Raw genomic sequence first — 20,420 nt, forward strand, 5'->3', positions numbered from 1 at the left:
ATTCTAGGAACAAGATAAGTAAATAATAAAATAAATTGAACTTCAATAAAACATCAATATCCCTTAGAAACTATTAAGTCTAAACGGCCAATAAAAACAAGATAAATATTCCATTGCAATAAAAAAAAAAGTAGAAAAATAAAGAAACTAAAAGGAAAGAGAGAGATATCCGTGGAGCTGTGGCCGCGAGAGTTGATGGAAGTTGCACAACTGGACGTGCGTGGAGGGACTCTCGGGTGGAACAGCATATGGCATGCCAGTTTTCTGGTGTTGCTGCAGAGGACCTCCAGCTGCTGCTGCTGTGTAGCTGCTGGAGAATTGCTGCAGGCTGGAGTGGGCTATGGGGCTGTTGCTGGCTAGTGTTTACGGTACGGATGGGGACTGCTGGCTCAGAGGAGGATGGGGGCTGTGTTGTGCTGTGGTCGAGGGACTGGTAGCTAAACAGAGAACCAGAGGGAGAGGAAGAGCAGGGGAAGAGAGGAGAGTTTGAGGGAGAGAAAGTAAAGGGAAGAAAGAGAGCAAGATGAAAAAAAAACAAAGTAAACTAAAGAAGAAGAAGAAGAAGAAGAAGAAGAAGAAGAAGAAGAAGAAGAAGAAGAAGAAGAGGAAGAGGAGAGGAGAATCCCCACGGGGCTGCCTGCGCAAGGAGAGGAAGAGAAGGAGATTTAAAGGAGGCATTGGGTGCCCTAGACCCGGATAGGAGACCCGAATTGCTATATTTTTTTCATTCTCTGTTCATCGCAAATCTGACTCTTTTGGAGCCCGTATCTCACAAAAATCAAAACACAAAAGTTGTAGATAATCCTTTCCTTTTTCTCCAAAAATTTTAATCGTCTTGATCAGAGCTCGGACGGAAAAGTTATGCACAAAATACGAACAGGTGTCGGTTTTAATTTCGGGGAATTTTCCTGTGACAAAAAAATACCAAAATTTCATAAATAGTGCAATAAAGTTCAAGAATTATGATTTTGGCACTTTATTAAAAAATTGGACAATTTTGGACATTTAATTAAAAATATAAACCGTAAAGCCCGGGTTAAACGTCCAATTACGCAGTTTTGACGTGTAATCAGTGATCACTTCTTTGTACATAAGCAACACAACCAAAAACTTTTAAATGTGAAATTTTTACCTCCTTTTTGCTCCATACCTCCTCTGGTAACTGGAACTGCAATGGTACTGATGGACTTCAGTTGATTAGATAAGCAGTTGTGTTGATAGCTTCTGCCTAAAACTGCTTTGGTAAACCTACTTATAATCGCATACTTCTGGCTCTCTCAATCAAGGTTTTGTTCATTCGTTCTGCTATGCCGATGTGTTGGGGTGTACCTGGCACGGTTCTTTCAAGTTTGATCCCATGCTCATAGCAAAACTTTTTGAATTCTCTATCTTCGTATTCACCACCATTGTCTGATCTTAGCTTTTTGATTTTCAAGCCTGTTTCATTTTCCACCATGGCCTTCCATTTCCTAAAAACATCATACACTTCATATTTATTTCTTAAGAAATAAACCCATACCTTCCAGGAATGATCGTCAATAAAGGTGATGAAATAGGATTTCCCGCCAATGGATGAAACTGGGCTCGGTCCCCAATCACCAATGTGCACCAGCTCTAAATTTTCTTTCTTTGGCACTACCGAATGTCTGAAAGCTGACTCTTTTATATTTTCCAAAGATGCAACTCTCACATTGGTCAATATTAGCTGACTGGAGACCTAATATCTTTCCCTTTAAGTTCATGATTTTCAAACCTTTCTCACTCATGTAACCGAGTCTCTGGTGCCATAGGTTTGAATTTCATTCCCTGTAGCAACTGAAATTGACATGCAAGCATATGCAGTCATATAAAGAGTACCGGTTTTCTTACCGCGCAAGCATGTCATTGCGCCTTTGGAAATTTTCCAACTATCACCACAAAAGGTTGTAGTGTAGCCTTTACTTGCAAGCTGTCTAACAAATATTAAATTTTTCTTGAGATCAGGGATATATCTTACATCAGTCAAACTTTAGGTGGTACCTGTCAAATTTATTTTTGCTTCTCCTTTTCCTACAATTTCACAAGGTTTCTCATCACCAAGATAAACATTGCCAAAATTACCCGGCACATACTTGTTAAGCATTTCTTTGTTACCTGTTGTGTGAAACGAGGCTCCAGAGTCTAATACCCAAGACTCTCCCTTCCTTTCCAAAGAGCATAACCATGCATCTCCTTCTCCTGAAGAAGAGGCGACATTTGCTTCGGTCTTATTTTCTGGCTCCTTCTTCTGAGATTGACATTGATTTTTGTAGTGGCCAATCTCGCCACAATTCCAACACTCAATCTACTTTTTGTTCTGAGTGTTATTGGAATTTCCCAGAGCTCTTAATTTGGACCGTCTACTTCTCGATCTTCTACGGTTTTGATTTTTGTTTTGATTTTTTCCCCTGGTCTGTTTCTCACCTTGTGTGACCAAGGCACGCCCTTGGAGGTTAACAATTGGCTTTCTGAGGGTGTCAGTATCTTGTAGTGAAGCCATCACTTCTTCTAAATTCAATGTTTCCTTACCAACAAGCAATGCTGTGACAAGACTATCATAAGAAGGTGGTAGAGATACCAGGAGAAGAAGTGCTTTATCTTCTTCTTCAACTTTTACACCAAGACTCATTAACTAGGTCATGATCTTGTTGTAATCATTTATGTGGTCAATAATATTTACCTTTTCTTCCATTTTTAGCTGAAAGAGTTTCTTCTTCAAAACTCGCTTGTTTGTTAAAGATTTTTACATGTATCTCTTTTCTAATTTATTCCATAGCTCAACAGGTGATGATTCATCTAAAATAGAATATTTAACTTCATTTGACAAGCATAAATGAATAATACTAACTGTTTTCATTTCCATCTCTGCCCAATCATCATCATTGATATTTTCTGACTTCTTACTGATTAGCGGCTTGATCAAGTCACGCTGAATCAAGATATCCTTGACTATACTCTGCCACAAATTGAAATTGTTCCGACAATCAAATTTCTCCACGCCGAATTTGGATGAATTGTCATCCATTATAAAAAAGCAACTTAGAGGCTGATTTTGGCAAAATTTACAACACCAATGCGTCCGAAACGGCCAAAATAGTTAGGAATAGGTCTGACCCGATATATGTGGATCCCACAAACAACGTGGTAGGTGGGCCCCCCCACTGGTGACGTGGCAGGGGTCCCTACTGGTGACGTGGACAATTGGATGTGGCGTGTTAGCAAACAAATTTTTCCTGCACACTATGTTCTCCAATGCAAAAGAACTCCAAAGCAATTATCAAGTGTAAGAAAAAAAGTTAAGATGTGACCACCCCTTTTTTTTATATTTAAAAAAAAAAAACCTTTGTTGTTAAATGACTTGTAGTGGAAGATTCTACATCCACTTCACCCTTTCTCCATCTCTGCCTCTGCGCAGAAAAAAAAATTCTTCCTTTTCACCTTTCTCTGTCTCTGCCCCTGTGCTAAAAAAAAAAATGTGTTCTTCACACACTAGACAACCTGATGCTGCAATCACTCACAGCTAAAAGATCCGACACAATCAGCAGTTACGTGCGATCTTCGCGAGCAAGCAACTCAAGGAGCTGGTATGGCAAAGCCTCTGTGATTGCTGTCCGAGCTTCGTCTCGACGTCGCCGAGCCCGAAGGTAAGCTCAGATTTTATTTTATTTTATTTTAAATAATGCTCCTTACCCTTTCCAAGCTCTAATACCGGTTGTTAAGGGTAAGGGGATGAATCCAGCAACATAAAGCACAATCACAATCACACAAAACACACTAAACACAAATGAAATTACATGGTTCGGCCAAAACTCGGCCTACATCCATGGGAGAGAGGGAGTCACACTATATGATCAATAAGGAAAAATATAGTGGAGGAGGAAAACACACTCTCACTCAACTCTAGCTCAAAACCACTCTGCCTCATACACTCAGCACATAGCAATCTCTATTCTTCTCTGTTGTATATTTTCTTTTGCGCACACACATTGTTTTACAAAGCATTGCACATATAAATATATCAGATGGAAACATTGAGATGGAGCATCAATAAAGACAAACTGCATGCTTAAGGTTGTGCATGCTCTATGAGCTGCAACTTCCCAAGCAACAATAAATGCACCCACATGGGTGGGTCAATAGCATTGATATCCTCGTCACCAATTGCAGCCTCACTTGCCCAACTCCCTCAATAGCTGCAATGATCATCAATAAATTTAGGCTTAAAAGCAATGTCATGAGCTTTAATCTCTCTAGGATAGGCTACAGTGCTAGAATTCTGTCAACCTGCTGCTTGGCTCAAGACCTCCTCAAGGTTCACATGCAAGAACTCATTAGCTTTGGTAATTAGTGTAGAATTGTTGTCCTCCAATTTATACCAGAGAAGGATGAAGTCCATGTTGTTTGCCAACTGCTTGTTTTGAATGAGAGGCGCTGCAATTTTGCTGTCTAATCAAGCACCTTCTAAGGAGTTTAATTTGGTAGATATTAGATTGATGGCGAATGGACTCATTATGTCAACTCTCATCAAAAGTATAAGAATAAGGATAAAATCGTAAAAATCATATAAGGAGAAAAGGAGGAGGTAAAAAGGCTTTAATTCGAAAAGGTAATGAAAGATAAAGATAGAAGAGACTATATAAGGAGAGAAAAAAGCGAGAGAAAAAGAAATAAAGAGATAAAAAGAATAAATAGTACTTGGGTTTGTTTACTGTTGGGTTATTGCATGATGTTTGTTGAGTTAAGTTGGAGATCCCCTTACAATAACTATTTCACATATATATACATTTTAGGGTCAAACATACATTAATTTTACAATTACAAGTATAAATTCAAAATAGTAATTTCTAATAATAGAGAAAGCATATAAAACATTTAAAATCTAATCATAAATTAGGATCATTTCTTAAGATTAAAAGTTCTAATTATTATAGGTTAAATGTTTGCCCAATACTTATTTCCCAGCTTGTCGCTTCATGATAGGCTACCTTTCCCCAATGAGTTAGGCAACATCATTGTTTGTTGACTCTATATTTTCTATCGTCTAGAAGATAAGTGATTTCATCACATAGATAAATTTTGTCTCGCCTATGATATTTAATTTACACATTTTTTGAGTGATTCTCCACCTAATCACTTCCTATAATGGACGGCACAAGATTTAGCTTACTAGGCGAGTTTTTTTTTTTGTATGCCGACTATCTTCACTAAATGATTACTATCATATATTTTTTCCTAAATTGCCTATAATCATTGTAATCAAGTTGTATAAAAGTCAATTATAGATTTCAATAGATTCAAAATCAGCCACAAACCTACACACGTGAGACGACAGTATGGAAAGCTATAGAAACTAGTGGCTATGAAGGAGGAAAATCAGGAAACCAAAATGTACTTCTAAAATCTTCCAGAGTGAAACAGTAAAATTACAATATATCTTTATTAGAAAAAACTAGAGGTGTAGATAATTATAATCATTGGGAATAAGCCTTCACGCCAGTTGAATAAGAAATGCACAAAGATAAGGGTAAGATCTCATCCACAATCAATTGGCACAACAAGCGCAACTATAAATTTCAATACTGAGAAGCTTCAAATCTTAATTCCACCACTCAAAATTAGGAATAACAAACCTCAACTCTTTGTTTTAAAATTTTAGTTGAGTTAGATGAAAAATGTTGGGTTTCCCCTATGTGAAGGATGACCTACATGTGTAAATGATTCTCTAGGAAGTCTTGATCAATACCCAAGTAAAATTCATGTCCAAATAGAGTGCAGAGTCTTTGTCCTTAGTGGTATCCCATTGGTTGTCTTGGAATGGAATGGTGTTTTTTTTTTTTAAAAAAAAAAAAACAAGGACGTCACCTTCATTTATTTATTGATATGCTCTCACTTTTGGTGAAGGAATACCGTGGTTACAAGACAACCATTGGGAGGTTACAAATAAAAAAATTAAAGGCCTCCTAAAAACAATACCAACAACCCACCAAAATAGGATTACAAATCCCAACAAAACTAAATAAGAAATAAATCTAAACAGGTCTATCAAAAAATCAATAAGACTGTCTGCGTTATTCCTTTCGAAATATATTACTCTTGCTTGAAAACGTGGTTTATTGAGAATCACGGGTTTCATGGAAGGTAAATTCTCAGTTACGTATTTGGGTGCGCCTTTGGTTTTTGGAAAATTGTCTTCCAGGATCTTGGAGCCTCTTTTGGAGAAGATTAGGAAGAAAATTGTAGGGTGAAAATTCTTAGTTGGAATGGAATGGTTCTTTATTAATCGAGAGTGACTTTCTTTGGAAGATGGTGGGTCATCTTTTGAGTAGTAAATAAGCACCTCTTTTGGGAAGCTATTGCTGAAGAAAAAAACAAAGTTTCGCGCATCCTTGGGACAACCAAGAAAGAGTGATGGAGAGAATAAAATAGTTTGCTGAAAATTCATGATTGAAGATGTCTCCACAAACAGTTTGATCTTGACGATCGGATGGTGATTTCTCGTCTGATTGAACTAAAATTTTTACCGATTGTTTGTGACTCATCCTCCTTCATTCTAGTCAGTGTGATTGTCATTTGAAACTACATAGCTTTGGTTTCGTTGCTTGGACAACAGCCCTTATTTTGTGTGAGTCCTCCCCATTTCTCATTCAAGTTTGATTCCACCTTGATGTTGATGGCTCATTTTATTTTTCAATGCCAAGAATTTGTAATTCTTGACGATTGTAGTTTATGCATGCCTCTACATTTAATTAGAAAAGACCTATTGTAGCATTACTATTTTGAAATAGTGGAAGATTGGAAGTAAACTGCAATCGCGTGATTTTTCCCTTCACACCGAATGATTTTCCACGTAAATTTTGGTGTTCTTTTTGTAATTATGTGGCTAAATTTATGTGTTTAGTTGTTATGTATTTCTGTCTTTGGACAATTAATTATTCTACTTAGTATTGATTAGACTTACGAAAGGTTTATTTTTGGGTCATAGTGTTTTGGACATCACCTCCGTAACCCACCTCTTCCCCAACAAAAAACTGACTATGTATACTCAACTATCAAGATAAAACTAACTACACAACATCATTTAAATTTGAATTTTTCCCCAAATTAAACTTTACTTTTTGATTGTCCATCTCCGCATGGACACAGTCTTTTAGAAGACATCACAATGATTAACGCCTGAGACATTCATGTTAGAGGCCTCGAGTTTGAATCATGTGAAGGGGTATCAGATGAGAGATGGACTACCTCCCGTTGTATAACCTAAACGTAATATGAACTTCCAATTGACCAAAAAAATCTCCCATGACCACTATATTGTTCTACTCACTTCTCTTTTGATATTAGAGTTCAATTGGGTGCTCCAAGAAGTCACCCCAACTTCCTTTAAGTAACAATATTAGTCGATGTCTTTAATTTAAAAAACCTTTTGGTGGAATTCCACCTAACTAAATGTGTCAAATCATGATCAAATAAAGTAATTATCCATAAGCTTGTGATCATTAAAGGCCCACAAAAGTGGGTCCATTCTATTTCATTCTCTCTCCTACACCCGTGTAAGCCCGTGAACAAGCATCTTTCCTATTTAGGTATGGCGAAGATTTTCAAATTGATGTTAAGAGGAACCTTGAGAAGTGTTAGAAGTCTTGGATCTTGACATTAGACTAAAGTGAAAAGGGTTGGAGCATATCGAGAGCCCAATGGGCCTGCGACTTCTAATGAACAACAAAAACCAAAAAAATAAATAAATCAATCAATAAAACAAAACAAAAGGGTTTCTCACAGCTTCTGTTCCACTGTGGACTCCTGGAAAACTTGAGGACATCTAATATTTGTTATTTGCAGTCATCCTTTGATGGCAGCAGCAGGGGTTTGAAACCTGCGCTAACCACGTATTGTGCAGGCCTTAATATGATCTCAGGTGGGGCGTTTTGCGAACACAGAAAATGGATTTCTTTACTAATACTTGGAGTGAAGCAGCCCACGTTTAAAAAATACGCAGCCATGGAAAAGTTGTTCACGCCTCTGACCAAAATACATAATTAGCTAATCTGGAAAATTCTGCAATGGAGGTCGAACACAACAATTTCTTCTTCTCATTCTTTCATTTATTTACTCCATTATTTGAAATTCTGGCGAGGAACCCATATATTAAGCTGTATGAATTTACTTTTTTATTTTTTTTACAGTGAAAAATGCATGTGCCATGAGTTGGGAATTGAGTACTTCATTTACTATGAATGAGCCTTAAACCATCCGTCAGTTATGCCAAATCAAAGGCACACTCTTCTTTCTTGTATGAACCAATTGCCATGGCATTTATATATATAAACATATATTGTCCCTTAAATGGTAAAACCATATTGAACAATTACTCAAGTTTTGATGGTGAAGAATGGAGAACTTTACACTTGATCATGAGATTAATCCTTTACAGATCTTTGTCATTTTTACCCATTTCAAAGTGCTTGCAGCAACTGCTCTCATAGCAACTGCAATTTACCTCTCATTCAAATCCAATCGCATTTATCTCATCAATTTCGTATGTTACCGATCGCCGGACGACCATCGAGCACCAGCCTCGACACTCATAGAACACGCCCACATCATGGACAAATTTGACTCCCAGACCATTGAGTTTCAAAAGAAAATGATAGAGAGATCAGGCATTGGAAGTGAAACCCACTTGCCTGCCAGTTACTATTTACTCCCACCGGCCGATCCTGCCTTGAGTTCTACGGCACTCGAAGTAGAAACAGTTCTGTTTTCAGTAGTTAAAGATCTGTTCACCAAGCATAACATTAGCCCAAGTAGCATTGACATCCTCATCACCAATTGCAGCCTCACTTGCCCAACTCCCTCAATAGCTGCAATGATCATCAATAAATTTGGGCTTAAAAGCAATGTCATAAGCTTTAATCTCTCTGGGATGGGCTGCAGTGCTGGAATTTTGTCAATCTGCTTGGCTCAAGACCTCCTCAAGGTTCGCAAGAACTCATTAGCTTTGGTACTTAGTGTAGAATTGCTGTCCTCAAATTTATACCAGGGAAGGATGAAGTCCATGCTGCTTGCCAACTGCTTGTTTCGAATGGGAGGCGCTGCAATTTTGCTATCTAATCGAAAACGGGACCGGGACATAGCTAAGTATGAACTTCAACAAACGGTCCGAACTCATCTTGGGTCTATGGAAGGTGCTTACAAGTGTGTTATCCAAGAACCGGACGACGACGGTTACACCGGGGTGGCCCTCTCAAGATCAATAATACAAGTAGCAGGAGAAGCTTTGAAAGCTAACATGACATCTCTAGGTTCAATGGTTCTTCCCTACTCCGAACAGATCAAATACATTTTATCCATTATATGGAAGAAAGTATGGCCCCGGGCAAGGAAAAGGGGGGCTTATATACCAGATTTTAGGAAGGCTTTCGAGCATTTCTGCATTCATGCTGGGGGAAAGTCCGTGATCGACACTATAAAGGATAGGCTAAAGTTAACAGATAGGGATGTTGAGGCATCAAAAATGACACTTTATAGATTTGGAAACACATCGTCTTCATCGACGTGGTACTCACTTTGCTATCTCGAAGCTAAGGGAAGGATGAAAAGGGGTGATAGAGTTTGGCAGCTTGGTTTTGGGAGTGGTTTCAAGTGTAACAGTGCAGTTTGGAAATGCATTACGAAACTCAAGCCAGACAATTCAAATGCATGGTCAGATAGGATCCATCGATACCCAGTGGAGGTGCCAGAGGTGATTGATAATTAAGATCAATGTAAAAATTCAAAGTATAATGAACTGAGCTTAATAGCAATTAGTACTAGGACTGAATTTAGGGTAAGCATGTCCTAGTTCATCCTGCTTCTAAGGCAAGTGATGAATTACAAAAGCAATAATTTAAGTTGCTGATTGAAAATAAAAGGATAGAGCTCTCCAATGGTCCCTTCACTTTTTTTCCCTCCCCTAACCTTCAATGGCTTGTTTTGCTTTGCTACTCGTACACTTTTTTTAAGTCATCTTTCATTTCTCAATATTGCTTGTCTAGGGGAAAATCTCAAATATTAATTAAAATTAATCCTTGAAATTATGAATTGAGTCATCTGAAATTAAATATCATATAATTCCAATTGCTTGTTTATAGAGAATGAAAGTCATGCTAAATTGCGAAATTATAGAAGAAAAATCACCATCAAGTTGTCAAATGCTCACATCGTAGAGGTTGTCTCAAACCTTTCATTGGCACGAGTTACAATGCTTAGACTTTCTCTCTATTAAAAAATTATGTTTTTTTTTTTACTAAAAGAGAGCGGCACCTCCATTTATTTATTGATATACCCTCACTTTTGGTAGAGGAATACCATAGTTACAAGACAAGTATTGAGAGATTACAAATTAAAGAAAAAATTAAAGACCTCCCAAAAACAACACCAACAACCAACTAAAAATAGGACTACAAATCCAAATAAAGATAAATAAGAAATAAATTTAAACAAACCTATCAAAAATAAAAAAAATAAAATAAAATAAAATCAAAAAAACTAAACCAACCAAACAAAAATAGAGAGATTGAACTAATAATGAAAAGAAGTGAGACCCAACATATCCATCCAAAAGATACCTTTTAGAGAACGTGGTAAAAGATGTTGTTTTTCATAGATGACATTGTTTCTCATTTCTCATTCTCTAGCGAGAAAATAAGTCGCATTATTGCCTTCCTTATATTGATGGATTATCATGAAGTTCACTCCTTCTAGTTCTGCCATGAGGTCCTCCCAAAAATTCCAAAGATACCACAAGGCACATTTACCTTTCTGAAGTCAATCAACAATAATTCGCGAGTCACTTTCAATAATCATATTAAAATAATGAAGTCCTTTGCATAAACGAATTCCGTCCAGAATTACTATTAATTTCGCACTATTGTTCATACCATTGCCAAAATAGATTGAAAAAGTCGCTTTCACCATGTCATGGCAGTCCCGAATAATTCCTCCAACTCCTGAAATACCTAGATTGCCCTTACAGCTCCCATCACAATTAAGCTTTACCCACTTTGCTGGGGGTTTAACCCACGAAATAATTTTTTCAGGCTTGACGCAAACTTCCTAATGCTGAATTTGAAACTCTTTCAAAATCGTAACGTCTAATATCTTCAATTTTCGAAGAGAATTAGAGCTCTCAGCTAAAGAACTAGCCTAGTATCGAACACTTCTTCATGTCTGATATGCACTTTGATAAACTCCTTTCATTCTCGTTTTGCATCTTCGATTCCAGAGGAACCACATAATCAAACACGGAATCAGACAATTTAAAATACCTCCAATAGATGATTTTCGAGCATAGAGGAACCAGTTTGCTATTTTGCTTTTTTAGGGAAGGAATCATTGGAAAGGAATCCCCAACATCACACTAACCCGACGCCAAACCTCTAAAGTCACCTCACCTAAAAAAAGAATGTGATCGATGTTTTCTTGACTTCTTTGCATGCAGCAATCACAAGCTGGAGCCATCGATATTCCTTTGGCATGAATTCTATCATCTACTGTCAAACATTTAAACTAGGCTTTCCATAAACACATTGAGATTCTTTTAGGAAATAAAGAATGTCAAAACTAGTCATTCCACTCAAAATTATCACTTCTGCTCCTCATTGCCTCTCATGCCGTTTTTGTAGAGAAATTGCCGTCAGGGGCAGGCTTCCAGATAAATATATCTTGACCACTTTTACCAGCTGGCACATTATGCAAGATTTCCATTATTCTATTGGCGCTAACCAATTTCATTAATAAATCAAAGTTTCAGATGTTATTCAGCCAGTAATCCTTAATACACAGCTTTTTGTTCGAAATATCCTCAGTGCGCACAACTAACTGGCCTGATGTAAGCCACCTATTGAACAAAAAAGAAGAGTTCCCATCTCTCACCAAAATTTTAACATTGTCCATAACTTCCGAAATGGTGGCCATCATTGATTTCCAGAACTGAGAATCATTTGGTCTCTCCTTCCTTATTAATAAATGATCATTTTTGCAATATTTAGCCCTAAAAAAATCTGACCATAGATTGTTAGAAGTGAACAGTCTGAAGGCAAGTTACATGAGAAGCGATTTTTGGACTTTTTTAAGATCTCTTAAGCCCATATCCCCTTCTGAGGTAGGTTTACAAATTTTCTCCCAATAACGCCAATGAATCTTCCTTTTACCCTTCACCTCTCCCCATAAAAAAATTAGCAAGAAGAGAGTTGATGCAAGAAAATGTGACCTACAAAACATTAATAACCGATATCATATGTATCGACATGCCAGACAACACATGTCTTAATAAAATTAATCTTCCACCTTGCGAAAGCAACTTAAATTTTCACACTACAATTTTCTTCTTAATCTTCTCCACAAGAGGCTCCAAGATCCTAGAAGACAATTTTCTAGAAACCAAAATGCACCCAAATATGTAACTGGGAATTTACTTTCCATAAAACTCGTGATTCTCAATAAACCACGTTTTCGAGTAGGAGTAATGTATTTTGAAAGGAATAATGCAAACTTTGTCTTGCTGATTTTTTGACCAGTCTTGCTGATTTTTTGACCAGACCACTTCTCATACATCTCTAGAGTGTAAACCAAATTTCTAATAGACCTTTTTTCCACCAATTGCAAAAATAAGAATATCATCCGCACAAAACAAATGCGAAACCAAAGGGGCCCCAATCGGATGATTAAATTGTCCAATACAACCTGTCTCATAGTTTTTCCTAAGCAAGCTTATCAAAACCTCCTCCATTATGATAAATAAATAAGGAGAAAGTGGATCCTCTTGCCTAAAGCCTCTAGTCGATTGAAAAAACCCTTTAAAAGTTCCGTTCATCATAATGAAAAACCACAGGGACTCCACACAATTTTTTATGAGCTCGCAAAACCTCTCAAAGAAGCCAAAAGCCTTAAGAACCTCTAGAAGAAAATTCGAATTCACTCTGTCATAAGCCTTAGCCATAACCAGTTTTACCATCACAATGCCGCCAGCCCTTTTTTTTTTCTTTTTTTTTTTTTGTGTAAAGAATGAATCATTTCATGTACAAGCATAATATTCTAAAAAATACTATGCCCGGGAATAAAAGCACCTTGCTCATGCAAGACCAACTTATCAACAATCTCAGTTAGCCTGAAAATAACAATCTAGGAAAAAATTTTGTAAGCCACAAAGCACAAACTAATAGGCCGGAATTTATTAAAGTTAGAAGGATTGTCCACCTTTGGAATGAAAACAATAAACAAAGAGGAAAAGAACCTGAAAAGAGGAGTGCCCTGAAAAAAAAAAAAATTTGCCGCATCCAAGACATCTTTTTTAACAATGTCTCAGCAAGAAATATAAAATTTAAAGCCAAACCTATCTAGTCCCGGACTGCTTTCTTTGGGAGCAGAGAACACTGCTCTTTTAACTTCTTCTTTCGTCAGATTGGCGCAGAGAAAATTATTATCAGCATATGAAATCTTCCTTTGAATTAACTCAGAGAGATCACAAGGTTCAACCACTAAAGGCTCTGAGATAAAATTCTAAAAAAAAAAGCAGCGGCTTCATTATGTATTCCTTCCACACCACCCAATATCCTCCTATCGTTCAACACCACACGGTCTATACGGCTCTTATTCCGCCTCTGATTGATAACTGAATGGAAGAATTTAGAGTTTTGATCCACTTAATCAACCATTTTTTTTTTTACGCAATTTGTCCTAGGCTAGATGCTTCCCTATTCTCCCACACATGAATCTCCAACTTAGTAGTCAAGTAATAGGCTTTGACCTCCTCAGAAAAACCTAATTGCAGTTGATTTTATAAAGATTCCATCATTTCCTCAAGAGCTTGTAGGTCTTCTCCCACTCTTCCAAAGAAATTTTTATTTCATGCACGTAAAGCAACTTTAGTTCTCTTAAGATGAATAACAAGTTTCAAAAGACTCTAGGCCGAGTCATTCCTGATCCAAGCATCTTTAATGCATGACAAAAAAAAAATCACGCGAACTTCACATATTAAGGAATCGAAAAGGGGTAGGGCCATACAAAGAGAATGACGTATTTGTATAAACCACCATAGAACTATGATCTAAGGATAACGAGGACGATTCTAGATAAGGCGCGTCGTTCTTTGTATATGGTACATTCGGGTAGTATAAAGATGTATTGGGATTTTCGGGAAACTTTCTGGTGAAGTGGCATGAAGAGAGAGATTGCTCGATTTGTGGAGGTAAAGGCTGAACATCAGAGGTTGACACGGCCATTGCAGCCATTGAGTATTCCAGAGTGGAAATGGGAGCACATCTCCATCGACTTCATTAGCGGGTTACCACCAGCATTTCACAGGCAGAATGTCATCTAGGTAATTGTGAACAGGTTGACTAAATCTGCTTATTTCATACCGATGAAGGTTAGCTACTCTTTGAGTAGGTTAGCAGATTTGTACGTGCAGGAGATAGTTAGAATGCACGGGGTACCGGTGTCCATTGTTTTAGATTGAGACCCGAGATTCACTTCTCGATTCTGGAAGAGTTTACAGAAAGCACTGGGGTCAAAGCTTACTTTTAGTACAACGTTCCACCTCCATACTAAGAGTTTGCATAAAACACTGGGGATGAAGTTTACTTTTAGTACAATGTTCCACCGCCAAACTGATGGACAGTCAGAGAGGATGATACAGATCTTGGAGGATATGTTATGGGCTTGTGTATTAGACTTCAGTGGTAGTTGGATTCAATTTCTACCATTGGTGGAGTTTGCCCATAGCAACAGCTTCCAGACTAGTATCAAGATGGCACCGTTCGAGGCATTGTATGGTCGAAGGTGCCGATCTCCTTTGTATTGGGATGAGGTCGGTGAATGGTAGATATTGGGTCTCGAACTCATACAGCAAGCATCTAAGAAGGTCAGGTTGATCAGGGATAGGATTAAATCAGCTCAGAGTCGGTAAAAGAGTTACGCATATGTTCGTCGTCGTGAGTTGGAATTTGAGGTTGGGGGTAAGATATTTCTGAGAATCGCTCCAATGAAAGGAGTGATGAGATTCGGGAAGAAAGGCAAGTTGAGCCTGAGGTATATCATACCATTCAAGGTATTGGAACGAGTGGGTCCGGTGGTCTACAGGATTGCACTACCCCCAGCGCTCTCAAGGATCCATGATATGTTCCATGTATCCATGTTGAGGAGGTACGTGTCGGATCCGTAACATGTGGTTAGTTACGAATCTTTAGAGATTGGGGATGCTTTGGCGTATAAGGAGATACCCGTTCAAATTCTGGATCGTAAAGTTCAGAAGTTACGTACCAAGGAGATATTGTTAGTGAAGTTATTGTGGCGGAATCACATAATTGAGGAGGCTTCTTGGGAGTTATAGACAGAAATACGCCAGACATATCCATAGTTGTTCTGAGTAGTAGTTTTAATAGCAGGGTCGATATGGGTATGTATGTATGTATGTATGTAATACTCTGTTATTGTAGTAGTATTGTGTGGTTAGTCTCTGGGAGAGTATGTGATATTGTGAGCTCCCGATATAGTGTATGTATGTAACCATGGTATTTCTCCGCCATAAATGAGGGTATGTATGTATTTGGGATGAGGCTGCTATGTGGGTGATCACCGACTCTTCCTAGAGTCGGGTATGCATTAGGGTATGTAGTTTAGCTGGTAAGTGAGAAATTACAAATTTCGAGGACGAAATTTTTGTAAGGAGGGGAGGTTGTAAGAACCCAACTCGAGATATGTGGATTGACTAAATAGCGAAAGGGTAAAAAGGTAAATTTTGTAGGCTTTGTCAACAAAGCCATTGTTCTCGTCAATGAAGGCCCCCGTACTCTTTACTGCCGAAATTCAAAGTCTTGTCAACGAAGAGATACCGAACGTGTTGTAAAATATAAGAATAGGGTTTGTCGTCGAAGGAGCCGATTCGTCAACGAAATGTATGGATAATTCGTCAATGAAGGCGCCATCTCATCGACGAGGATGGCTGGGTCAAAGGGGCTATAAATATCCTATTTCATTACTTAGGTGCTAAGAAACCTCAAACTCTTTCTCCCTCTAGAACCAACGGGATCTCTCTCTCTCTCTCTCTCTCTCTCTCTCTCTCTCTCTCTCTCTCTCTCTCTCTCTCTTCGATTCTTCACTGTTCGTCGCCTGATTTGTCATCTGATTCGTCAATCCAACGTTACTGCGTGAATTAGGGGAGGAATCTCTACGTTTTTAATGGATCAGATCTTTTTTTCGAGGATTTTCGGGTTTTGACCCAAAACCAAGGTAAAGGTCCGATTTCAGTTTCTTTTTGGAATATATGTAGTAGTACGAGTTGTAGTGAAGTATAGTTCTTGGATTTTTAGGTTTTGGTGTCTTGGTTCATAGCTTTGGAGTCGTAGAGTTCATATTTTAGTATTCGGGAAAGATAAGGGGATTTGTCTTATATCAGTTATTTTTGGAAATCGAAATCGGTAAACATGTAGTTTACGATTGTGTGTATGTTTTGGTTACTTATTTGGAAAAATCTATCGGATGAAAATGCGGGATTTTCAGGTTACAGTTTTTGGGAAAATTTGGAGGTTTTGGGTATCATCTCTATTTTGTTGGAAAAATTGTATGTTGTATTAAAACTGTAGTATTGAGATGACCATACCTGTATTTTTACTAAACTATATTTCTCGAATTGAAAACGATATGATTTGTTGTATACTCAAATAAGTGTGGAATGAAATGTTGTATGTAAAATGTTCTAAGGTTTTGTAAAATAGCTAGGGGCGACTAATTACCATACGTTGATGAGTATAAGTGTAGACACCCTATTTTTACCCTAACCAAATAGAACACGGGGTCCCCTCTTATTATCTTCATTATTATTATTATTATTATTATTATTTTCCTATATTATTAGTACTTTACTATTATTTTACTAGTATTTTTATTATCATTATTATTATTATTTTTCATTTTTATTATTATTACTAGTACTTTTATTATCTTTATTTTATTTTTACTTTCCTATAATTATTTTTATTTTTTATTTATTTTATTGTTTTTGATATATCATTATTATTATTATTATTATTATTATTTTATTATTTTATTATTATTATCATTATAATTATTATTATTATTACTTTCCTATAGTATCTTATTATTGGCTATTATTATTTTTATTATTTTTGGTAATGTTATCATTATTATTATTATTTATTACTTTTAATATTAGTATTATTACTTTATTTTAATTAACATTATTATTATTATTATTATTATTTTATCGATAGTATCTTCATTTTTATTTTTATTATAATTATTTATTATTATTTACTATTAGTATTATTATTATTATTATTATTATTATTATTACCTTATTGATCCTTATATTATTATGATAATTATTATTATTATTATTTCTATTTTTATTGTTATCATAAGAATAAAAGAAAAAAAAAAAGAAAAAAGAAAATTAAAAAGGAAATTTTTTTAGGGTTTTCTAGAATTTTTTTTTTATAAAGGGGGGCGCCCACAGCACATAGCAGAGGAGGCGCAGCGCAGTCCAGCGCTGAAGGGAGCCAAGCAAAAAAGAGAAAAAAAAAACCCTGCTTCATCTTCTTCTTCTTCCCGAGGCTCGCTCCCGTTTCCCACGGCCCTCCATCCTCACCTTTGCCGCCTCCTCGTCTGCAACTCACGGCCACTCCTCTCCCAGCCCCACGATACCCCAAGCCTCCATACTTTGTCCACGCTGCCAAGCAGCAGCAGCCCTTCACGGACAGCCTCCCGCGGCCTACTGCAACTCACGGCTATAGCAACCCGGAGACTTCCTTTGCACAGCTCCGGCCATGCCGGACCTCCATCTCCCAACCGAGCCCAGGTAGCCGCCCCTGCTCCAGCCAGCATCTCACGAGCACTCTCATCCTCACGGCACCCATTAAACGACCAGCACACCCCTACCTCTCATCTCCAACAGCAGCCCCGCAGACGCACAGCTGCTCCCTGCCGGAGATCCTCCTTGCTCCGGCAAGCCTCTCCAACCACACACACACCATACACGGTTCACAGCAAATACACACACACATCACACACGGTTCACATCAAATACACACACCACAGCACACACTCACACACGCACCGTACACACACAGTAAAAAACACACACACAGCCTGTCATCACATACATGCATGTTCACCCATGTGTATTTTTGTCCACTGTGTGCTATTAAATAGCTATTGTTATTATTGTAGAGTTTTGTTTTTTTTTTATGGTTTGTTTTAATATCTAAATTTTTGTTGTATTTGTGTATTTATTTAATAATTGATAGTTGAAAAAAAAAAAACTTTTGATGTTGTATATTTAAATATTCATGATTAGGGTTTTTGTTGTTATATTCACGTTGTGGGTTTTTATTATTGTTATGGCTACCTTAAGTGTTTGATTTTCATATTTAGGATTATTTTTTGTTATTATTGAATGTTTAATATTTGTGTATTTAGGGTAGTCTTCATCGTTGTAGTTATTTAATTAAGGGCATTGTTGTTTGATATTTACATACGTAGGGCTTTTGTTATTGTACGTCATACTTAATGTTCATGTGTAGTGTTATTATTATTGGACATATTTAGTGTTTATTTCATATTTAGCATATTAATATTTAGGATTGTACATCAATTTTCGATTCGATTTACTTCTATGATTTCCCATTTAGTAGTCATATTAAATATTTACATTGTTGCCTTAATTTCATTAATTGTTTTAAATATATATTTTTGTTTATTAACATGTTAATTTTTAGGTCGATTTGTCTCCATAATTTCAGTTATTTCCATATTTATTATTTTGCATTTGTACATTAATTTTAGGGTTGATTTGTTTCCATATATATTATTGTATGTTTACATATATATTTTAGGGCTTTATGTGTTTCCATGTATATATATTTCAGGGTTTTGATTAAGTTACATTGTTTTAGGTATTTTTAGGGTTTCCTTTATTACATGTAGTTATTATGGTCTTATAGTTATGTATTGTGATAATTTGTGTTTTATCTTAAATATTTAGAAGTAATTATTTTTAATATCTTAATACATTTAATATTAATTATTTTTGGTATCTTAACACATTTAGTATTAATTACTTTTAGTATCTCGATATATTTAGTATTAATTATTATTATTATTTTTTATAGTATCTTTAGTGTCTTAATATATATATATAGTATCATGGTATTTCATTACTTACTTTGACGTTTGTAATATTTTAGCATATATGTATCCCTATTATTATTACATGTATTATGGTAATTTAATTTCTTAGTTTATTATCTTATTAATATATATTAAAACCTCCCATACTAGTATTTTCCTATAAAAATTTTATATACAATTTCAAAATTTTGGGTGTATTTTCTTAATTATTATCCCTATGATTTTATTGCGGGGGTATGAGCCTTCGGGTGTCACGTACCTTAAGCTCTGAGGGAATATATATGTATATATTATATTTATTTATTTATTTTTCATGTGTATTTATAAATTCATAAAAAGGAGTAATTTAAAGACTTATTAGATTAACTTAGGGATAATTTCAAATTAATTAGGTACCGTTCGTAAGAACGGGTGCGTAGGGGGTGCTTGTACCTTCCCCTCGCGTAACCGAACTCCCGAGCCCAACTCTGGTAACGTAGACTGATTCTACCCCTAACGGGGTAGTAATCATGTGTTCTAACCACACTAAAAGGTTAGTGGCGACTCTGACATTCCAATATTTTTTCTTGAAAATTAAAATTGATTTTAATTTCGCCGCCCGAGACACCCACGCTCCCGAGACGTCGCGACAATGAGGATATGAGTTCCAAAATTGTTCTAAGATTTGTAAATCAGTTAGAGGCGGCTAATTACTGTACGCTGAATTAGTTAGGGGAGGCTAATTACCGTATGCTCATGCCATGTCTCAGCTAATTATTGTGGGCGAGAGTGTCTGACTCTATATCTAAGAGTGAAATATCGCCTGTTCTTTCCGGCTAATCACCGAAAGGTGTGAGCTACACTGTACTGGCAACGGTATGGCTGTAAGGCTTCGATTATCTCATGGTATCGGGTGCTTGAGTGAGATGACATTGACCGTATGTTTGGTATCGTATGTACTGGAACGGATTTGTGGAAAATACTAAAATTGTATTGAACTGTATTGTATTGTGCTATGTTTTACGCCGAAATAACATTCGTATGCCACACACTGATATAACTTGCTTTCTTCCTTACTGAGAGATGTCTCACTTCGAATATATAAATGTTTTTCAGGTCGTTCGAGTAGCCAAAACTAGCATCCTAACGTCAAGAAACGGGGGTGTCGTTTAGCTACGTTTGGTACTTGAGTAGGTACGAGTTTTGTAACCGGGTTGTCAATGTTGGGTTTTGTA

General features: G+C 36.7%; 1 protein-coding gene across 1 annotated transcript; it reads left to right on the forward strand.

Annotated features, from left to right (window-relative positions):
* Positions 1–8,407: 8,407 nt before the first annotated feature.
* LOC131153961 (3-ketoacyl-CoA synthase 7-like) lies at positions 8,408–9,775 on the forward strand. Its single transcript, XM_058106406.1, has one exon. The coding sequence runs from the start codon at positions 8,408–8,410 to the stop codon at positions 9,773–9,775; it is 1,368 nt and encodes a 455-aa protein (XP_057962389.1).
* The last annotated feature ends 10,645 nt before the right edge of the window (positions 9,776–20,420 follow it).

Source organism: Malania oleifera, chromosome 4, assembly GCF_029873635.1.
Source record: "Malania oleifera isolate guangnan ecotype guangnan chromosome 4, ASM2987363v1, whole genome shotgun sequence".
NCBI classification, from domain to species: Eukaryota; Viridiplantae; Streptophyta; class Magnoliopsida; order Santalales; family Ximeniaceae; genus Malania; species Malania oleifera.

Bases quoted from the DNA above. Each gene is read 5' to 3' on its own strand.
- LOC131153961 (XM_058106406.1), top strand. From the start codon at position 8,408: ATGGAGAACTTTACACTTGATCATGAGATTAATCCTTTACAGATCTTT.